General features: G+C 45.1%; 2 protein-coding genes across 2 annotated transcripts in view; one reads left to right on the plus strand and one right to left on the minus strand.

Moving 5' to 3' along the window:
* Positions 1-9,807: 9,807 nt before the first annotated feature.
* Positions 9,808-11,976, minus strand: LOC131892905 (uncharacterized; the record flags this gene model as incomplete). The annotated part of the gene is given in 2 exon segments (XM_059242770.1): positions 9,808-10,479; positions 10,553-11,976. Coding segments are annotated over 2 exon segments (2,061 nt in total), but the record flags the coding sequence as incomplete, so codon positions are not given.
* A 190-nt stretch (positions 11,977-12,166) lies between these two features.
* LOC131892903 (dedicator of cytokinesis protein 3-like) overlaps positions 12,167-17,365 on the plus strand; it is a 25,254-nt gene continuing 20,055 nt past the window's right edge. The window contains exons 1-11 of the mRNA XM_059242769.1: positions 12,167-12,252; positions 12,332-12,735; positions 12,842-13,392; positions 13,689-13,940; positions 14,037-14,308; positions 14,382-14,737; positions 14,809-15,023; positions 15,099-15,431; positions 15,507-15,846; positions 16,523-16,982; positions 17,055-17,176. Coding sequence (XP_059098752.1) covers positions 12,442-12,735; positions 12,842-13,392; positions 13,689-13,940; positions 14,037-14,308; positions 14,382-14,737; positions 14,809-15,023; positions 15,099-15,431; positions 15,507-15,846; positions 16,523-16,982; positions 17,055-17,176 — 3,195 coding nt within the window. The 5' untranslated portion in view covers positions 12,167-12,252; positions 12,332-12,441. The remainder of the gene's footprint in view (positions 12,253-12,331; positions 12,736-12,841; positions 13,393-13,688; positions 13,941-14,036; positions 14,309-14,381; positions 14,738-14,808; positions 15,024-15,098; positions 15,432-15,506; positions 15,847-16,522; positions 16,983-17,054; positions 17,177-17,365) is intronic.

Genomic DNA, 17,365 nt, shown 5'->3' on the forward strand with positions numbered 1-17,365 from the left:
CCGGAGATATGCAATGGCATAGAAACCACGCAACCTGCAATATTAGCCTGCTCATAAACTCATTTTTGACGCACAGGTAAGCCCCTGGATTCCACTCCAGACTAAACCTGTCACTTTAACTCCACCTGTGAACATTCCCATTGAAAATGTGTCAAACGGATCTCCAACGTTGTTCACCAACCTCATTTTCATCAAGATGAGTCCAAAGTGCCGACATTTGCTTGCAAGATATGCGTTTTCCTAATTGATTGGATCTCCTCTTAATTGTCGATGAAGTTACCATGCCCACGGAGCCATCATGCCATAACGAAAAGGTGAAGATCTTCATTAAGACGGCAATTCGTCTCCAAATCCTTCTTCTATTATCTCCTGGTTGTCAGTAGGTCGGTCGCCATCCTCCTCGTTCTCCACCTCGTTCGTCTCAATCCTTACATCTGGAGGTGCTTTGGGAGCTGAGTCTCCCGGTCCGCCCAAGGAGGATTACAAGTTCACCTCTCCATGAACGGGGGGACGGGCTACTGTAAATTCACTGCTCTGTAGTCCTCTACACACCATGAGATGAGATTTGAGAGCGCTGGGGTTGGCGAGGGAGTGCGTCGTCGACATCCTCGTGCTCGACTACATGTCGCGGTCCACGGGCTGGTGTGCCTTGTAAAACTCTGTACCAGAGATCGCTAGGTGCTCGAGTGGACTCGTCTCTGGAGGCAATCATGAATCAGTTTACGTTGTGCTGGAGGAATGTGCAGACCCCAAAAGTGAAATCGGTACAACCATCTCAACAACCAAGAATAGGGTGAGGGAGGAGCAGTTGATGTTGCCCGATTTCCAGACCAACTCTCCTAGGAGCGAGTAGGGGCGAGTGAGCGAGTGTTGTTGTGGGTTCAAATCTATGTCGGGAAAAATGTGCGGGAAGTTCCCTAAGGGCTCCTGTTTGAGCACGGATTTCCTGTTCGCTTCCGATTGAAGACGAGTTGAGAAATAGAAGAACGACACAGACCGACGGGACTCTCTCATCCGTCATCTTCATGTGTATTGAAACCAGTGACAACTTGATTCGTTGAGAGACAAGAAAAAAACACATCCTGAGCCATCGTCCGCCCACCAGAACGGTCCATTCTCATGGTAAGATTGATTCTAGATTTGAATCTGCTGTGTCTGTCTCGATCTCAGGGCCGTTTATACCTTAAGCACGTATTCAAGTCATTTGCCGGCACTTTGAGAGAGGGCGAAAAAAAAATCATTAATAAATCCATCTTCTCCACCTAATGGATACATCCCGATCCTCGGGTGGCCTCGGGATCCGTCCTAGGGAAGAAAAAAAGCTATTCGTTCCCACCCAATTCCAGACCTTTAGGCCATTGAATTGTGGTTTGAAGGCGGCAAACACCGCATCTAACCCTTGCTTGACGATTCTGGGATGGTTGGTCGGCATGACGATTCAAGTTCTCGCTTTTCTTTGTGGTTGGTCTTTTTTTTAACATTGCGTTCAACAGTTTCTCGCCAATGACTTTCCTCTGTTGTTGGTTTTGAGGAATGTAGGTCGCAATTGTTTTTACTCCCGTTTATGAGATTATTTGTCAGTCCCAAACGATCCTGTCAATCCGAAGGAAGCCCTAAACATTCGGATCATCCGAGAATTGTACCGTCATCAAGGAGAAATCGGACGTCGTGGATATCAAAAAGCAATCCATGGCTGTTTATTCATGCATATTTCTGGGTCGTTGCTCCAGGGTACGAATCTCGACTCTCAACTCTCGGAGTCTGCTTCCCAAGATGGCAAATTGACGCACTAAAAAAAGATGAAGAACGAGGCATGTTGCGAAACAATGCTTGGAGTTGAGAGAGAAATTGTCTTCCCTCCCTTGTGGATATCTTTGTCATTGATTAAATTCGAATCTTGGGATCAGTAGGAGTTGTTACGCTACTATCTGCTCAGACAATCAGCTATGTTTAGTTCGACCCCCCTGAAGGTGATGGTGAAATGCATGTGCGGGCTTCTGGAGCTCTCAATTGAACAAGTGTTTGAAAGCCATTAGTCAAGGCGAATCTGTGGGTTTCTCCCGCAAAGTCAACAGCCTCGATTCGATGTCTCTCTCTCTTTCTTTCTCTCTCTCTCTCCAGTCAGCATCCAGTCAGTAGTTGAGTCATTGCACCAAGTGACATGACTATACATAGTGCCACTCAATGAGTGTCTTTGTTCGTTGTTCTCTGTGGCGAGTGTTTATGTCATTTAACTCCATTATTGGGCTGTCAGAATGACTTCCAGTGGATGCATTACTGTACTCCATAATCTTTCAATTTCTTCATTGCCATTACTCCATTGTAGTGTACGAACATCTACGTATACACATCGTTTGATGAAGCTAATGAGCACTCCAATGAACGTGCGAGTGACTGCAAGTACAAAAATATAAGTCTTTTCTGCTGGATTGGCAAAATCCTCCAGGCACACCCTTGAAACAGGAACTGGACCTTCGGTGGGGGAAGTTGTAAACTATTTCACAATTGAAGCGATCGGCGCAAATTGATCCGCTCCGGAAAAAGGGTTCTGAATAATGCCCAAGTAGCTCATTGCTCTCCACTTCAATCATCATTGGCCAATTTCCGCAAGTAACTGTATTCATTTCAATCATTTGCCATCAAATCATCATCGGAATAGAGAGCAACACTTTGGTAAATGAAGCCCATTCACCACGCCCCACTTAGTTTGTTGCTCTCCCTAATCAGAAATGCAATAGACTTGCAATGCAGGTGAGATTTGGATGATGATGATAATAATGATGATAATGATGATGAGGAAGATGAAGTAAAAGACGAAACGGGAAGACGAAGGATCTACAACGATTGGGGGGCCTGGGTTAGTTTAAGAAGATGGATTTGAGTCAATCATGGCTCTTCCATCATGCCATTACTCAAATTGAATGACCAAACAGCTACAGCAAGGTTCCGCAAAAAAAAGTTTCTCTTTCCAATTGAATCGAGCCTTTTTGAATAGACGAGCCTCAAATCTATGAACGGTATGTACGTACTGGTACAGGAAAACAGACTCTCACTCTCTCATTGTCACGTTCTCTCCAACTTGAGTTTGAACGGGATATGAAGCATTTTTCGGATGGATACCCAACAACGTGAGCAGTGTTTGTCATGTGTTCCGACAAGTCAAGGGATCGTCGTATTGCCCGTATTGAAATGTAGCCTGTTTCTGTGGGTTATACTGTAAATAGGGCGGATGATCCCAAAGCTCGTCTGGGCCCGATTCCCAAGCCGAATACCGTTCATTCACCCAGTCACTCAATTCGTGATGAGGAAAAAGTAGTGGATGGGCCTGAGAAGATTTCGCCCCATTGTCCAATTGTGAAACCGATTTTGCAAGCCATTCTCCTCCTCAGAATCAAAATGCAAAACCACGATGAGCTGAATTCCGTGGCGATGGCGGTTCCTCAGAATATCCCAAGATTTGAACCGACACTTTCGTGTTCTAAATCCCGTCTGAGGAATGTGAAATGATCTAGCCACCTGGTAATCAAGTTCTTTGATAAGTATCAAACATTAGTCCGGAACAGTCGAACGCTGACTTTTGATTCTTGACCCCGATAGTTGCGGCAATCAGAGGGTTCGGTACAGGCTTGCCAATTCTGAACTGAGCTGAACGCTCGATCAGGGTTAGACAATTTCCATACAAAGTATCCAGAGCCGTTTCATTTCTCTCATATCTGACATGATATGGAAGCGATTCCTCCTCGGCCCCCTGAGCTGGAATTGGAATCTGTTTTTGAATGAGATTTTTCCCATTGTGCACATTTTCCATTGATGAAAGTGATTGGATTCGAGGATCAGCGGACGCATCGTGCAAATACAAGCGAGTGAGCTGTTGGCTAGCGGTCGATTTCGTTGCCTTTCACGAGTTCCGCATAGTTTTCCATTCGTTTGAAGCATTCCCTCCATTCGCTCCATTTTGACGTTTTCATGATGCATGCCTTCTAATTGTACACCAATCCCAATGAAATGGAACCCTCCATTGTGAAATTGGCTTTAAATTATGGTCCCGGGAACTCCTAATGTGGTAGTCCTCAAGATTTGACACGACCGAATTGCCGATGCCTTCAAGTGAACGCGACCATCTTGCTTACCCTTTGAGAATGTTGATCTCGGGGATTGGCCAATCTTTTTTAAGGCGAGGCCTTCAGTGCCTTTTAAAATTGTTTCCTTCTTCGACATGTGGCTTGTTGACTGCACGGGAAATTTGGAGGATGAAAAGGAGGAGCAGGATCATTAATGTCTCGGCTTGGCTTAAATGGCCGTGCTCCTGCATTTAAGAATTAATTTTAGGGACGCCATCAAATTGTTTTAGAGCTCCTTCAACATTGTCCGAAATACATTTCATGAAGCCCTCCGAGGAAGTGACTCCTCTCCTCATAATGTATCCCAATCTACTTGTAGAACAAGAGAAGAGCCACACTAGGTCACATATATCTTTAGGTTGGTGTCGATTGTCGGCTTTCACTCCTGGCGGGGATCACATAAGTGTGAAATTTCATGCCATCACTCAGACCAAGGCAGAGCTTTCGCGAAAAGAATTTCCCAGTTCAGTGACACAAATATCCTTGGACAATCCGGAGGGGGTCTAAGACAAAGCAAGTCGATCATAAAGAAGGGTTTGTCTCCCGTTGCATTGTTTGTTATCTGTCTGTTCTTTGACGTCGCCGAAGATGGCCCACTCACACATCTTCAGGGGATTCGAATGAAATCCTCCGGGTTTTTTTCCTTCAAAAATTTCCTCTAAAAGCTGAAACCTTGTTCGAGAGTCGTGAAACTAATCAAAGAAATGTTGGCTTTTTTTCGTGTCTGATACCATGATGAGTGTCAGGATTCGAAGCCATACGAAGAAGTTTGACTTCCTTGACGTGGAGAATTTTTCAAGTACAAAGTGGATTGTTTGTTCTGAGATTTGTCAAACAATGCCATGGCATTTTGGAATCGTTTGAGTGATGACGATGACGATTTGTCTTGACAAGATCTCAATATGGCCCTTCGAGCTCTCACTTTTTTCAAATCTGGCCTATTCTGTTGGTGCTCGATCCCGACCAGACGCCAAATAATAAGCTTTGGATGCCGATATTTTTTGCACGTTCACCTAGTAAGAGCACGTTGCCAAAACCGTCGTCATTCACCTCATCAGTCTCTCTTTGCTGATGGGCAAATGAAAGTTGAGAGAGCTTCAATGAACTTGGGATTGGAGTTTTTTGCTTGCAGTGCTTGCCTAAGCTGGAAGCCAAAAAACGTGATATTAATTTAGGCTTGAAAAGTGGTTCTTTATTCACCACTTTCTCTTCGTTCGCATACCTCGTCTTTGCCAAGACGACTGATTTGATGTAATCTTTATTCGCCTTTGCATCCCATAACGGGTACTTTCCGGGAAAATTCTCTAATATCCACCGTCATAGCGTGCACAATCTTACCTTGTAGTGTCAAGATGAGGATCATTAATCTGAGTCATTGACTCCAACCACAGGATCTTTTTCTTGACGAATTTGGAGCTTTGAAAAAATGCTATTAGGAGAATCTTTGTCGCTAGCTACGGTGTAACCTCTGTCATGGTTTCGGTGCTCGAAGTTCGAACCGATTACACTTTGCGCTTGTTTTTTTTGTTTTGTTTTTGGTTTTCTTTGTTTTTTTTTGTTTTTATTCATCAAATTTAGGATGACAATTTGAGCACTTTGATTATTGTGATGTCATGCTCTAGCATGTCTTGGTCCACAATTTCAAGTTGTGAAACTGACCTTTAGGAGCTTCAGTGCCGTGCCTAGCCTGTGTCGAGAATTCATCTCATTATGATTCTCGTCATTTTGCTCGGGATTTTGCTATTGTTCTCCATCCTCTAATTATTTCCCTCTCTATCATTTTTCCTCACCGAGATTTGGAAAACTGGGGAATATCATGTCATAACGATACAATATTGGCGTTTCTCAACAAGTTAATGCAGTTTCATGACTTTTCAAGGGTTCTAACTTCCTCGCGCGTCATTCGGTGCATCTCCTTTTAAGGGTGGGGCGAGGAAGTTAAACGGAGCAAAGCATGCAGGGTTGACCATTAATTCGACTTGGACAAGGTCGCAGTCTGTTGTGAAATCGTGGTCACACGGCGTCATTTGAATCATTTTTCGTTGGGATTCTCAAACCACACGTGGGATGAGATCTAGATCAGTTCTTGAGGAAATGAAGAATTGAAACTCTGGTTTTCAGAACTCGTTTCCTTTCCCTGAATCGAACCGCCGTCTTATGTCCATTGAATCAGTGGGATGGGGAGCTAGATCGAATTGAAATGTGGAAATTCAATTTATCCCAATTGCAAGTTCCAATTGACAACTTTCACTTTCCACTTGTATGCTTGGGATTAAAACATTCTTTAATTGCCTGGCCATCAAAAGGAGGTACTCAAATTTCTCCTCTTCACACCTAGTACCTTCCTTTGGACGTCATTTTCTGCTTTTCTGCATATCATTTGCATGCAAAGCATGATTGTGGCTTTTTATTCCTTACATAGTTGCGACGTTTCTTTACTTATCACTTTTGATTTTCACGTGAGGAAAACATCTGTTGATTGATGCTTTGTTACGAGAATGGATCGGCACAGAATACATACACTTTACCGAACTAGATAACAGACGTCCACCTCGCGCGTCTATCTAAGGCACTTCTCGCTTCAACATCGTTCAAATTCAGGGTGTCTAGAATAATCACTTGAAAATGAGTCATATGTCTCCTTGTGGACAGATCACGTTTGTCAACGACTTTTTTTGAAGCTGTTTATCAATTTCATTCGCGTAGGAGGATGGATGGATGGATGGTTGGTTGGTTGGTTGCTTAGATGGAATGATCAGGTTTTTGTCCAAAATCCGGTTCAGTGTTTGATGAACGGATCATTCTAATATTATGAAACATGTTTTCACGAGGTTAACCGTTAACTCTTCTGATTTGCGACAAGTTCGGCTATCAGATGTGAGGAAAAAAGTTCCATTACTACTTATTGGCTCACTCAAGATTCTGGAGCATGTCGCAATGTTAAAGCGATGGTCGGGCAATTACTTAGAATGGCATCGATAAGAAACCGAACATTTAGAAGCCTCCTGGGGCTAATTGGCTCAGCTCTCAGTTACATTACCCTCGTTATTGTGCTTTTCACTCCTCGAAGAACGGCGACCTCTTCAGATGTGTGCGCGTAACGGTGGACCCAAACCCTGCTAAAAATGTCCTTGTCAAGCTGTCGCGAAACTCAAGAATGACAAAATTCCTGGTTAAAACACCGAATACAATTTTCAACACGTTCCTGACATTGTGTATAAATTAACAAAATATTCTGGAATGTGAAAAACAATTTCCAGCCAACGCATAGTCTAAGGGTCCTCGGAAAAAAAGGTTGACGAATGTCGCGTCGAGGTGTTCTCGAGAGATCCAGCGCATTTTGGAAACGAGAATCCAACCAAGCCAGAGATTTTTTGGGAGTGAATAGCGTAGCTATCACATGTTTCTCACAATGAACAGATCACATATGGGAACATGGACGCTCACTCTCGATGACATAGTAAAGACACACACGCATAACATAACTGGGGCCGGAGGAGGATCAGTAGCACCCTAAGAATAACCAAAATTTCAAACCCTCTCCATCTGTGTGAGTTCCTCACTCACTCAGAAAGTTAGTCAGTCAGTCAGTCAGTGACCCTGACTTACAGCAAGTGTGTGTTATGTTTGATGTTCACGGTAGTTCGGGGAAGAATAGGTAGGGGCAGCGGCGACATCTTGGAATAAGGTCTTTTTCTTGGTCGAGCAAGTGCATCACCATTCACCCACCTCTCATACAATGCTCACACGTTCGCCCTCTGTTAATTACCGCTTGATGGAGGGGAAATATTTTCTTTCGCGGATTTGCTGAGCGTGGATGGAAGTTTGCTCAACCCGTGAAACCGATTCGTGAGACACAGTTTTTAAAGCGAGGATCCAATGTGACCAACAAAGCAATGTCAAGTTTAACCAAGGATACATTTTTGAGATTTTGCGTGTTTCCATATCTTTTTTTTGCCCCGACTCCCTCATCCAGGGTGAGATTCTAAGTTAAACCATGCTTTTGTAGTAAGACAAGCCTCAATATGACAAAACCAGTTGATTTTCTAGCCCTGAGAGGAAATCACATTTTTTTCGTTGTACAAAATGTTCACAAGACCAGTATCACTGATCACCCAGATATCAACGGATCAAACAATGCCCGCCCTCTGAAAAAGTTCTTGTACTCAATGTTCATTGATTTGCAAAGAATTTCCTCAGGTGCAATAAAACAACAGGTTGTTTCCAAGGACGGTTTCTTTGTCATATTTAAGATCACACTGACAGACATCCATCATGGCGGGGTGGGTGTATCTTTTACCGTCCAAATTGATTTTTGGTTTGGTCCTTAAAAACTCTCAAGAGGCAAAATTCAATAGCTAATCCAAATCCTGAAATTCACAATCATCTGTATTATTCTTGTGATTTGACTGCCCAGAGTTGCCGTGAGACCAAAAAGAGGTTTTTTTTCTCGACCACAAGCTTCCTTGATTGTTTGAAAATGACTTCCCGTCCATGATGATTGGCATTTCAGCATCCAAAATTGTTGTCAAGATGCTTTGATTTTGTAGCACCTCGAAAAGAATTAACGATACAGCGTTGGGATCCTACTGAATGCGTTGTTCCATGTTCCTATCTTGGATGCTGATAAACTCCCTACCTTGACAACTTCATCGGGACTTTTGCTCATCTGATGCCAGAACACTCGTATCCTTCGATGATGCTTGAAGTGTGTTTGAAGAAGCTACCGCTGAATGAAAAACCCATGTGAATCTTGGGAATAAATCATGGCTTTACCATTAATGCCTAGCACCTTAACGACATTGGAGGAGTGGTTGCTTCTGGAACCGGTTTTCAAGCCCAGTGTTTGACTAGCGACTACTGTAAGGAAAAATATTCGTTGAGATAAGGACATATATGGTCACGTGGTAGTACCCCCATCATTAATGACACTTGGTGGCATGAAGTCTTTGTCCTTGTTGCACTTTTGAGCACGTTCCTACCTCAGTTTTCCCCGCGATGTCTGCTCGTAACATTTCTCACACAGACAGTATATCATAGACTCGGAAGGACATTTCAAAAAATTGCTATCTCTTCCTCCTTTGGTGTGCATAATGTTTTATAGCTAAATCGGGCCGTGCATATTTTTTTTGTCTCAAATTCACATGTTTTCGTCGACTGAAGATCAATCTGAACCTCTTCCACCACACATGGACGTTTTTCCTGTTCTCGATTTGAACATTATTGCCGTTCCCAGGGAAAATCGTGATGGCCCACAAATGGCGGTGTCTTACTTGTTCGCTTGAGAGAAACGGAGGGTAGCCTTGAAAAGCGATTTGTTCATCGTCCATCACATACCTGATTCAATTTCACTGTAATTACCCTCTTAAGAATCTCGACCAACTGTCGTTGCCTATAATCAATCTGTCCTTCTTTTGTTGTCTAAATATCGAAAACCTGTTCAAGTTTCTTTCGTTGTGATAGCAAATTATATTTCATGATGTCTGATGATCCAGATGAGGGCCGATTTCTAAGTGATTTTATTGCGTTTTTGCAGGTTGCTTCCGTCCATGAGTGAGTTCCGGAGAGGCTCATACCAAGATGATATGGAAACCTGTTGAGAGCACTCTTGGCATTGGTAAGTAGATTTTTTCATTTAGCTCAAATAATCGTTGTAAGCGTCCTCATTGTTTTGTTCGTCCCCGACCACTTCGGGTTGGAGGTCCGCAGGGTTCAAAACTGGCTCCACTGGTTCCGGAGTTTCAGTGGCCATTTGTTCAGTATTTTCCTTAGAATCTTCTAGGAAATCTTTTACGTCGGGATTGGAAGACAGAGGCATGTCATTCAATAAAGGATCGACAGTCTCCTCATGGTCACCAGTTGGGTCGGAAATGGTTTTGGACCTGATGGTTTGAAAGACTCGTGGTCTCCCCTGAGTTTCTGTTATCTTTCGAAGACGTTCGCAAGGTAGACGTTTTTTGACAACATAGTTGTTTTGATCCACGTGGAACCAGGTGGCCCAGCAGGGTTTGTTTCTGTGAGAGAAACGGAAATAAGGTGGCATGATCGAGAATTTGTTTTGGGCTGGGATTCTCTGATCGTTGGTGGAGTAAACGTGGGGATACGTGTTATGGGGTGATTCGCATTGATTCCATTTGGCGACATATCCCAAGATTTGATGGAGACGAACTCGGTCAGCTGTGAAGTAAAGCGAGTTTCCTAAGGCGTCCTTAGCGCACTTCTCTCTCAAGAATGAGTTTCCTCCATTCAAATCGATGATAATGGTTGAAAGGCGTTCAAATATTTGCAATGTTACTGACTCATCCCACTTGGAATCAATGACCAAGACCACCCAAGGGCTTCGGTAATGAAATATACTCTGCAAAGATGGAATCAAGTCAGTGTTGGAAATCAGATAAGACTTGCTCTTGAACAGTACTTGTGTTACTCACATGATCTCTGGACTCTGCGTGGTAAGCATCTAAAACCGACGATATGGCCACGTCCAAATGTCGTTCAGTACTGATTTTCTCCACGCGCTCTCGATGATGGTACTCATTAACGCCTTGAGATCCAAATTCGAAGCCATTATTCGCTTTGTTGGGCCTAGATTTCACCAAAAGCTCCGAGTCCAAATACCAAGCATTTTTCTCGTTGTAAGTGATGGTCGTGGTTGGAAACTGCTCCATGGGTCGGATCAAGGTGTCCAAAAAGTTTTCCATATACTTCCCAGACCCCGTGTTTGGGACCAATAACGTGATGGCAGAGGCATATTTGGGAGCGGGTCCCCATCTTGGGAAAGAGCGATGCCCCTCGTTCTGGTAGAACAAATGCTTTTGAACCTTCAACAACTCTCTGAGGGCGGAATCTTGGGCACATTTCTGTTCCTGACAAATCTGATCGAGAGCCACTCTACTGCATTGTTTCACGTTGCTCATATCGACCAAGCTACCGTTGTAGCAGGTGATGTTCCCTCGAGAAAAGGGAGATGAGATTTGCCATCCTGGTTGGACAAGCCGGTCTTGGAACTCACAACAATCCGTCTGATCGTAGACGGAATCAAAGATCAGTTTTGCACTCGCGCCATGGCGAATGCAAATCAATTTGGAACATTTCTCCGGGATGAAGGCATGATCCCCGGGCATGATCCACCTGCCTTGACTGTAGCAACACCCATCATTCTTCTGCTCCGTAACTAGACGCGTGTTCACATGAGGAGGATTCAAGTAGTCTTGACAAGTGGCATACCGCACCTGACAACCCGATCGCCAAACCTCTTTGGTTTCTCCCACTTTCAAGATGGCCGTGGATCCATTCAAGTGATGATGCCTAAACTCGCAGCAATGCTCCTGAATAGCCAATTCCATTGACACGCCAATCACGCGACAAAAGGCTTGACGGCAAGGACCCAGATTTAGAATTTGATTGGGTCGAACGAAGGTTGCTGTTCGGGATGGAAACCTTGAGCTAACCCACTTGGGCACCTTGCAACCTGGCAGTTGGCTCTTTGATCCCCGTTTTGTCTGTCTCTCCGTTGTGTTATCGAAATCACGGTGTTGCTCCTTCCGATTGAAGTCGCGATCTTGATCCTTGCGCTCAAATTCTCTATCTTCATCTTTATGGTTAGAGTCTCGATTTTCGTCCTTGCGATTGAAACGTTTGTCGTCATCCTTTGATTCGAAGAGTTTAGAGTCCCGGTATCCATCCTTAGGTCTTGAAGTCCCTATGGCTTCTTCTTCATCATTTTGGGGTTTCAAAATATCTCGAATAGGCACCCCTTTAATTTGCGAAGCTGTTAGGTTTGCCAATGCTGACAAGATGATGAGTGTGGGCACAAACATGGTATACTGAACACACCGGAGAATGTGGTTGTCCATTTTATATATGGAGCCGATTATGAGATGTGCTGAGAAAGCTGCCATCCGTCTTTGTTATTAATTACCCCATTTAGGTCGCCTCAATTAATGGGACTCGATTTAGTGACCTTTTTTTATTATCCAGCACTCCATTGAATCGCTTTAGAATTGACGTTTGCTTTCCCCTTTTCGTTTAGCCATATCAACATTCTCCACCGAGCAATATGATGAACCTTCGAAGGACGTACTACCACTAATTCTGGGGGATGTGGTTACCATCTCCCAAGAATGCGAAGGTCAGCAAAAGTTACAAAAACGTTGTGGAACCGTGGCATTTTCAGACTGGAAATCCTCTTCTCATATATCCCCTTTTAGAGTGGTATTATGGACAAAATCTGAGCAACTCAAGACGAGGCATCTTTCCCAAGTCGTTTGTGAGTGTGCGGAAACCTCAACTGGAACGGGATGAGACGCAAGAAGCGGCCATGGAGATCCTCCGAGCTCTTCACGATTGGCGACCTCATTGGAAGCGATTGTTCGTCAAACGCGAGACTTCTCGTTTTGGTCGCGTGAAAGAGATCATCGACGAGTTGACCTTGATGCGGCACCAACTCCAGGTGGATGTGCTCACGCAAGAGCAGCTCCGAGAATTGCGGATCAAGATCGGAGCGCAGATCGATCTGGGCAACAAGATTCTCGACCTGGATCTTGTTCCCAGGGAAGAGAGTGGAAAAGTGCCCAAGGCCAGTAAAGTGGGGCCCGTTCATCTTTGGGATCTGGTACGCTCACGTTTCTCTCTTCTGCAACCAACCAACCACCGGCCAGGAAACTTAGCGTTTGGCATCAATTTGCATACTGTGTACAATTCGCCCATTTTCTTTCCAGTTCGACTCGGCTAGTCGTCGCTCCAAGAAGCAGCCATTGTCTCATCGCTCGTCCACGAATTCCAATTCCGGAATGTCCGCCATCCTACCTTCGTCTCCTTCAGCCACAACCCTGACCACCGAGTCTGTCGCTAGTCCTCATCCTCATCCTCATCACCATCCTCCGTCCTCCAACCCAAGTGGGATCCATCTCATCCTGCGATTCGATGATCTGCTCATTCCTCCCGGGAAGCAAGATGAGGAGATCGAGATCTTCTTCTCGCTCTATCACAAATCCATTGTCAACCAAAGCGCATTCATTTCTGAACGAGCCTTCTTGAGTCCCGTGGCTCAGACGGGGGATTTTGTGCAATCAAGTGTGCTATTCTGGGATATCTTGGATTCCATGGAGTTGTGCAAGAGTCTCTATGTGGTGGTGCAGATGTACAAGAATGGCAATCGATTGATCATCCACAACGAGAATGCCCGACGCACCTCCAGCGGGGTGGGGTTGGGCGGGGCTCTCCGCCGACCTTTTGGAGTGGCCGTTCTGGGTCCGTTTGCGAATATAGCGTGAGTTATTGATCGTCCGTTGGTTGAACCAAACTGAGACATTGAACATACTACATTGTCGGCTCCTAAAAAAAGATGGAGAAGTGTGGGAGTGAATGTCCAAATTGACGAGCTCTTCAGCTCTTGATCTCTTGAGCTCTCGAGGATAATGAGGGCAGAGAAACGGAGCCAGAACTTGCCAATTTGATTGGAGATAGAATCCCACTCACGCCTTTGGCCACCAAATCGAATTAGACAGCAATCAATCACCATGGGTGCTGATGTAATGCCTTTTTGGGTTTTTGCTCGTTTTACAGGCCTGGCAGTTCCCCCGAATTTGACGCAAAGATCTTTTTGTGCGAAGATAAGGACTTCCATCACATGCACGAGCTGATTTTGAAGAATGGCGCTCTCAAATCATTGTGCCACGGCTCAAAAGTGGGGATATCATTGCAACTCTTGCGAGGCGACTCCAACCAACTGAGGAAAGATCACAAACGATTGCTCAGATCGTCGATCGACGCCAATAAGATTGGTTTTCCCAATGTCATTTTCCCCGGTGATGTTCGGTACGTGCAATGGTTTTAATCAATGGAAGAAGGAAGGAGCAGGTCTCTCTCTCTCTCTCTCTTTCTCACACTACTTTCATCTTTCTCGGGTTCCAGAAATGACCTCTACCTCACGATCGAGCAAGGCTATTTTGAACGGAGTGGCAAAGCTCGGAATATCGAGGTCTCCGCCGTGATTGTGGGTCGAAATGGTCAGGTGATTGAGGATAAGATCCACTTCGCAGCCGGTCTTGCCCCGGCCACAAGGGTGGGGTTTCCAGTGATGTTCCACTCCAACTCGCCCATTTGGATGGAGACTCTCCGATTAGAGATCCCCATAGATAAATTTGAAGGTGCTCATATACGCTTGGAATATCGGCATTGTTCAAGTAAGGCTCAAAATTTAATGGCTATCATTATTGAGACGGAATGCATTCACTCTTGATGGGCTACCATTTTCAGATAAAGAGAGGTCGGAGAAGAAGCTCTTGGGGTTTTCGTTCGTCCATCTGATGGAAGCGGATCGGACCACCATCAAAGATGGCAGTCATAGCTTGTGCATTTACAAATGCGAGGACCAGGAGCAGCTCACGGATTCGAGCATCTATTTGCCTTTGGTGGCCAGACTGAGCGAGGTGCGATTGTCAGATCAAGTCACGGTTCATCGAGGTTTCGTTCGAAGCACCAAAGAGAGCATCACCATCAAAACGCGTCTGTGTTCGACCAAGCTTACTCAGAACGTGCACTTGATGTCGCTACTGAATTGGAAGTCCAATCCGGAGCAGATCCAAGACACGCTCAAGCGAATCATGTTGATCGTATGTATTAGTGAATGAGCTCAATAGTCTCAAAGGGTTTGGGATACGAGGTTTGGTCAATCTGATTTTAGGAGGGCGAAGAGATCGTCAAGTTTCTGCAGGACATTCTGGATGCGCTGTTTGAGATGTTCACCACTGAGGACGGAGATTCCACGGGACATTCCGGTTTGGTCTTCCAAGTCCTAGTCTACATTATTAGCTCTCTTCACGATCCCAAGTTTAAGCATTTCGGACCGATTTTGGACACCTACATCAATGAGCACTTCTCAGCAGCCTTGGTCTACAAGTAAGTGTGCATGTTTTTTTTTAAGAATATCCATCAAAGATTCGGTGTTTGTAAGAAAAAAACCGTTTTCCTCAGGGGACTCTTGACCTGTTTGAGACACTTCACGGACCACGTGTCCTCCAAAGAGAATCAAGAGCCAATTCAGAAGTGCTTCCAATCCGTGGAGTACATCATGAAGTTTGTCATTCGTTCGCGGTTGTTGTTCATCCGAACTTCGGTGGGAGCCACTGATAACTCCTTCCGGGATTCGGTCAAGCTCCTTTTCGACTCGTTCAATAAGATGCTCTCGCATACCAACGAAAACTTCCAAGGCACCCAAGTCATGTTCTTGAAGAATATTAGCGCCGTATTTCCACACATCCTCCGCATCCTGCCCGTGATTGATGTCGCCGAATTCGTCACTTTAATGTGAGTACGAGGAATAGGGTCGGTCCGAATCAAAAGTGGTGGCATTGTTTAACAAACCTCTTTATTTCTGCCTAGGTTTGTGACCCTCAATCATGATCTTCCCCACCCCGTGTCAGAGGCCATGTTGGCCGCCATTCATCAAACGATCAACAGCCCGGTGTTCCAGGATATCGAGTCCCGCAACCTCTTTCTCCCGACCTGCTGTGATATCGTGAAGAAGTATCTGGTCCACAAGCAGCAATTGCAGCAATGCTCGGACATTCTGGCGGACATGCTCACCTTCTTCCACTTGAGGCAAGAGCTCTCGGATGAAGGTCATTCCGTGATCTTCAAGGACGTCGTGACTCTCTCGGAAAAACTCCTCACCCCACTCATCAACATCATCCTCAACATCGACGGAGCCTCGAGTTTGAAGGTAAACAGAGCCTCCCCGAGAAGGCCTGCATTAATTTAGCTAGCGCATTGCTGATGAAGTCCAAATCAGGCTCACCACCATCCGTGAGGGATGGGCAAACTTTGTCGGAAATGCAACATAACTTTCCTCCCTGTGGGTACAAAGGATATGCAATTCTGAACAGGTCGCCCTTCACATCCTCCGTCCCCACTCCCCATCGAGTAGAGTAGTGTACGTACATATACAGTATATTTATTGATGATGAGCCTTTTTTTNGCATTGTTTAACAAACCTCTTTATTTCTGCCTAGGTTTGTGACCCTCAATCATGATCTTCCCCACCCCGTGTCAGAGGCCATGTTGGCCGCCATTCCTCACCCCACTCATCAACATCATCCTCAACATCGACGGAGCCTCGAGTTTGAAGGTAAACAGAGCCTCCCCGAGAAGGCCTGCATTAATTTGGCTAGCGCATTGCTGATGAAGTCCAAATCAGGCTCACCACCATCCGTGAGGGATGGGCAAACTTTGTTGGAAATGCAACATAACTTTACTCCCTGTGGGTACAAAGGATATGCAATTCTGGACAGGTCGCCCTTCACATCCTCCGTCCCCACTCCCCATTGAGTAGAGTAGTGTACGTACATATACAGTATATTTATTGATGATGAGCCTTTTTTTCTCTCTCTCTCTCTCAGGGTCGCTTAGTGGCATGCCTGTTGTCCTTGCTCCAATTGATGGAAGAGGACCATTTCAAGAACCTCTGGGACTTGATGTACCACAAGAGTATTCTGAAGACGTTCCTTCTGGAGTCGTTCCTCTTGCTTCAAGCCCTCATCTCCCAGCCGATCTTCCCGAGGTCTTGGAACGCCATGAAATTGCTGACTAGTCACGTATTGATGAATGCTCTTCAGGAGTTGGCCAAGCCCCTACTCATCTATTTTCGGGAGGAGCATCAATTCGATCGCCAATTGTGGATGAACTACTTCACCTTGGCTGTCAATTACCTGAGTCAATCCGAGCTGCAATTGGAGAAAGTCCAGGAGATGAAGCGACAATATATTCTCCAACAGTTCGGAGACATGCGCATGAGGATGGCTTTCCAGATCTTATCTCTTTGGTCTCATCTCGGGGATTTGAAACAATTTTTTGTACCAGGTACTAGGACCCCTGAAATTTCATTTTCTAATGCCTTCGTTCTCATTTGGTCATCACATTTTGTTGCGTTAGGGATCGTTGGACCACTTTTGAAGATGACCTCCATACCGGATGTGGAACTCCGGAAATCTGCGCTTCCGGTCTTTTACGACCTTTTGGACTATGAGCACCGACTCAAAGGACATTTCAAACAGGTAGGCGGCAAGATGAGCTAGAGTCCTTTCATTCTTTAATGGGCGTGAGTTTGGTCGTGGTGAAGCCATGTCGTGGATCTCTAGATTTGGATTTCCTTCAAGGGGAGCTCGAAAAGTCTTAGCATTTCTCCCGAAGGTTTCTATTCCCTGGGATCAATTGAACTGTAGGGATTCGTGTCTCTTGTTCCG

This window comes from Tigriopus californicus, chromosome 2 (assembly GCF_007210705.1).
Source record: "Tigriopus californicus strain San Diego chromosome 2, Tcal_SD_v2.1, whole genome shotgun sequence".
In the NCBI taxonomy this organism is placed as follows: domain Eukaryota; kingdom Metazoa; phylum Arthropoda; class Copepoda; order Harpacticoida; family Harpacticidae; genus Tigriopus; species Tigriopus californicus.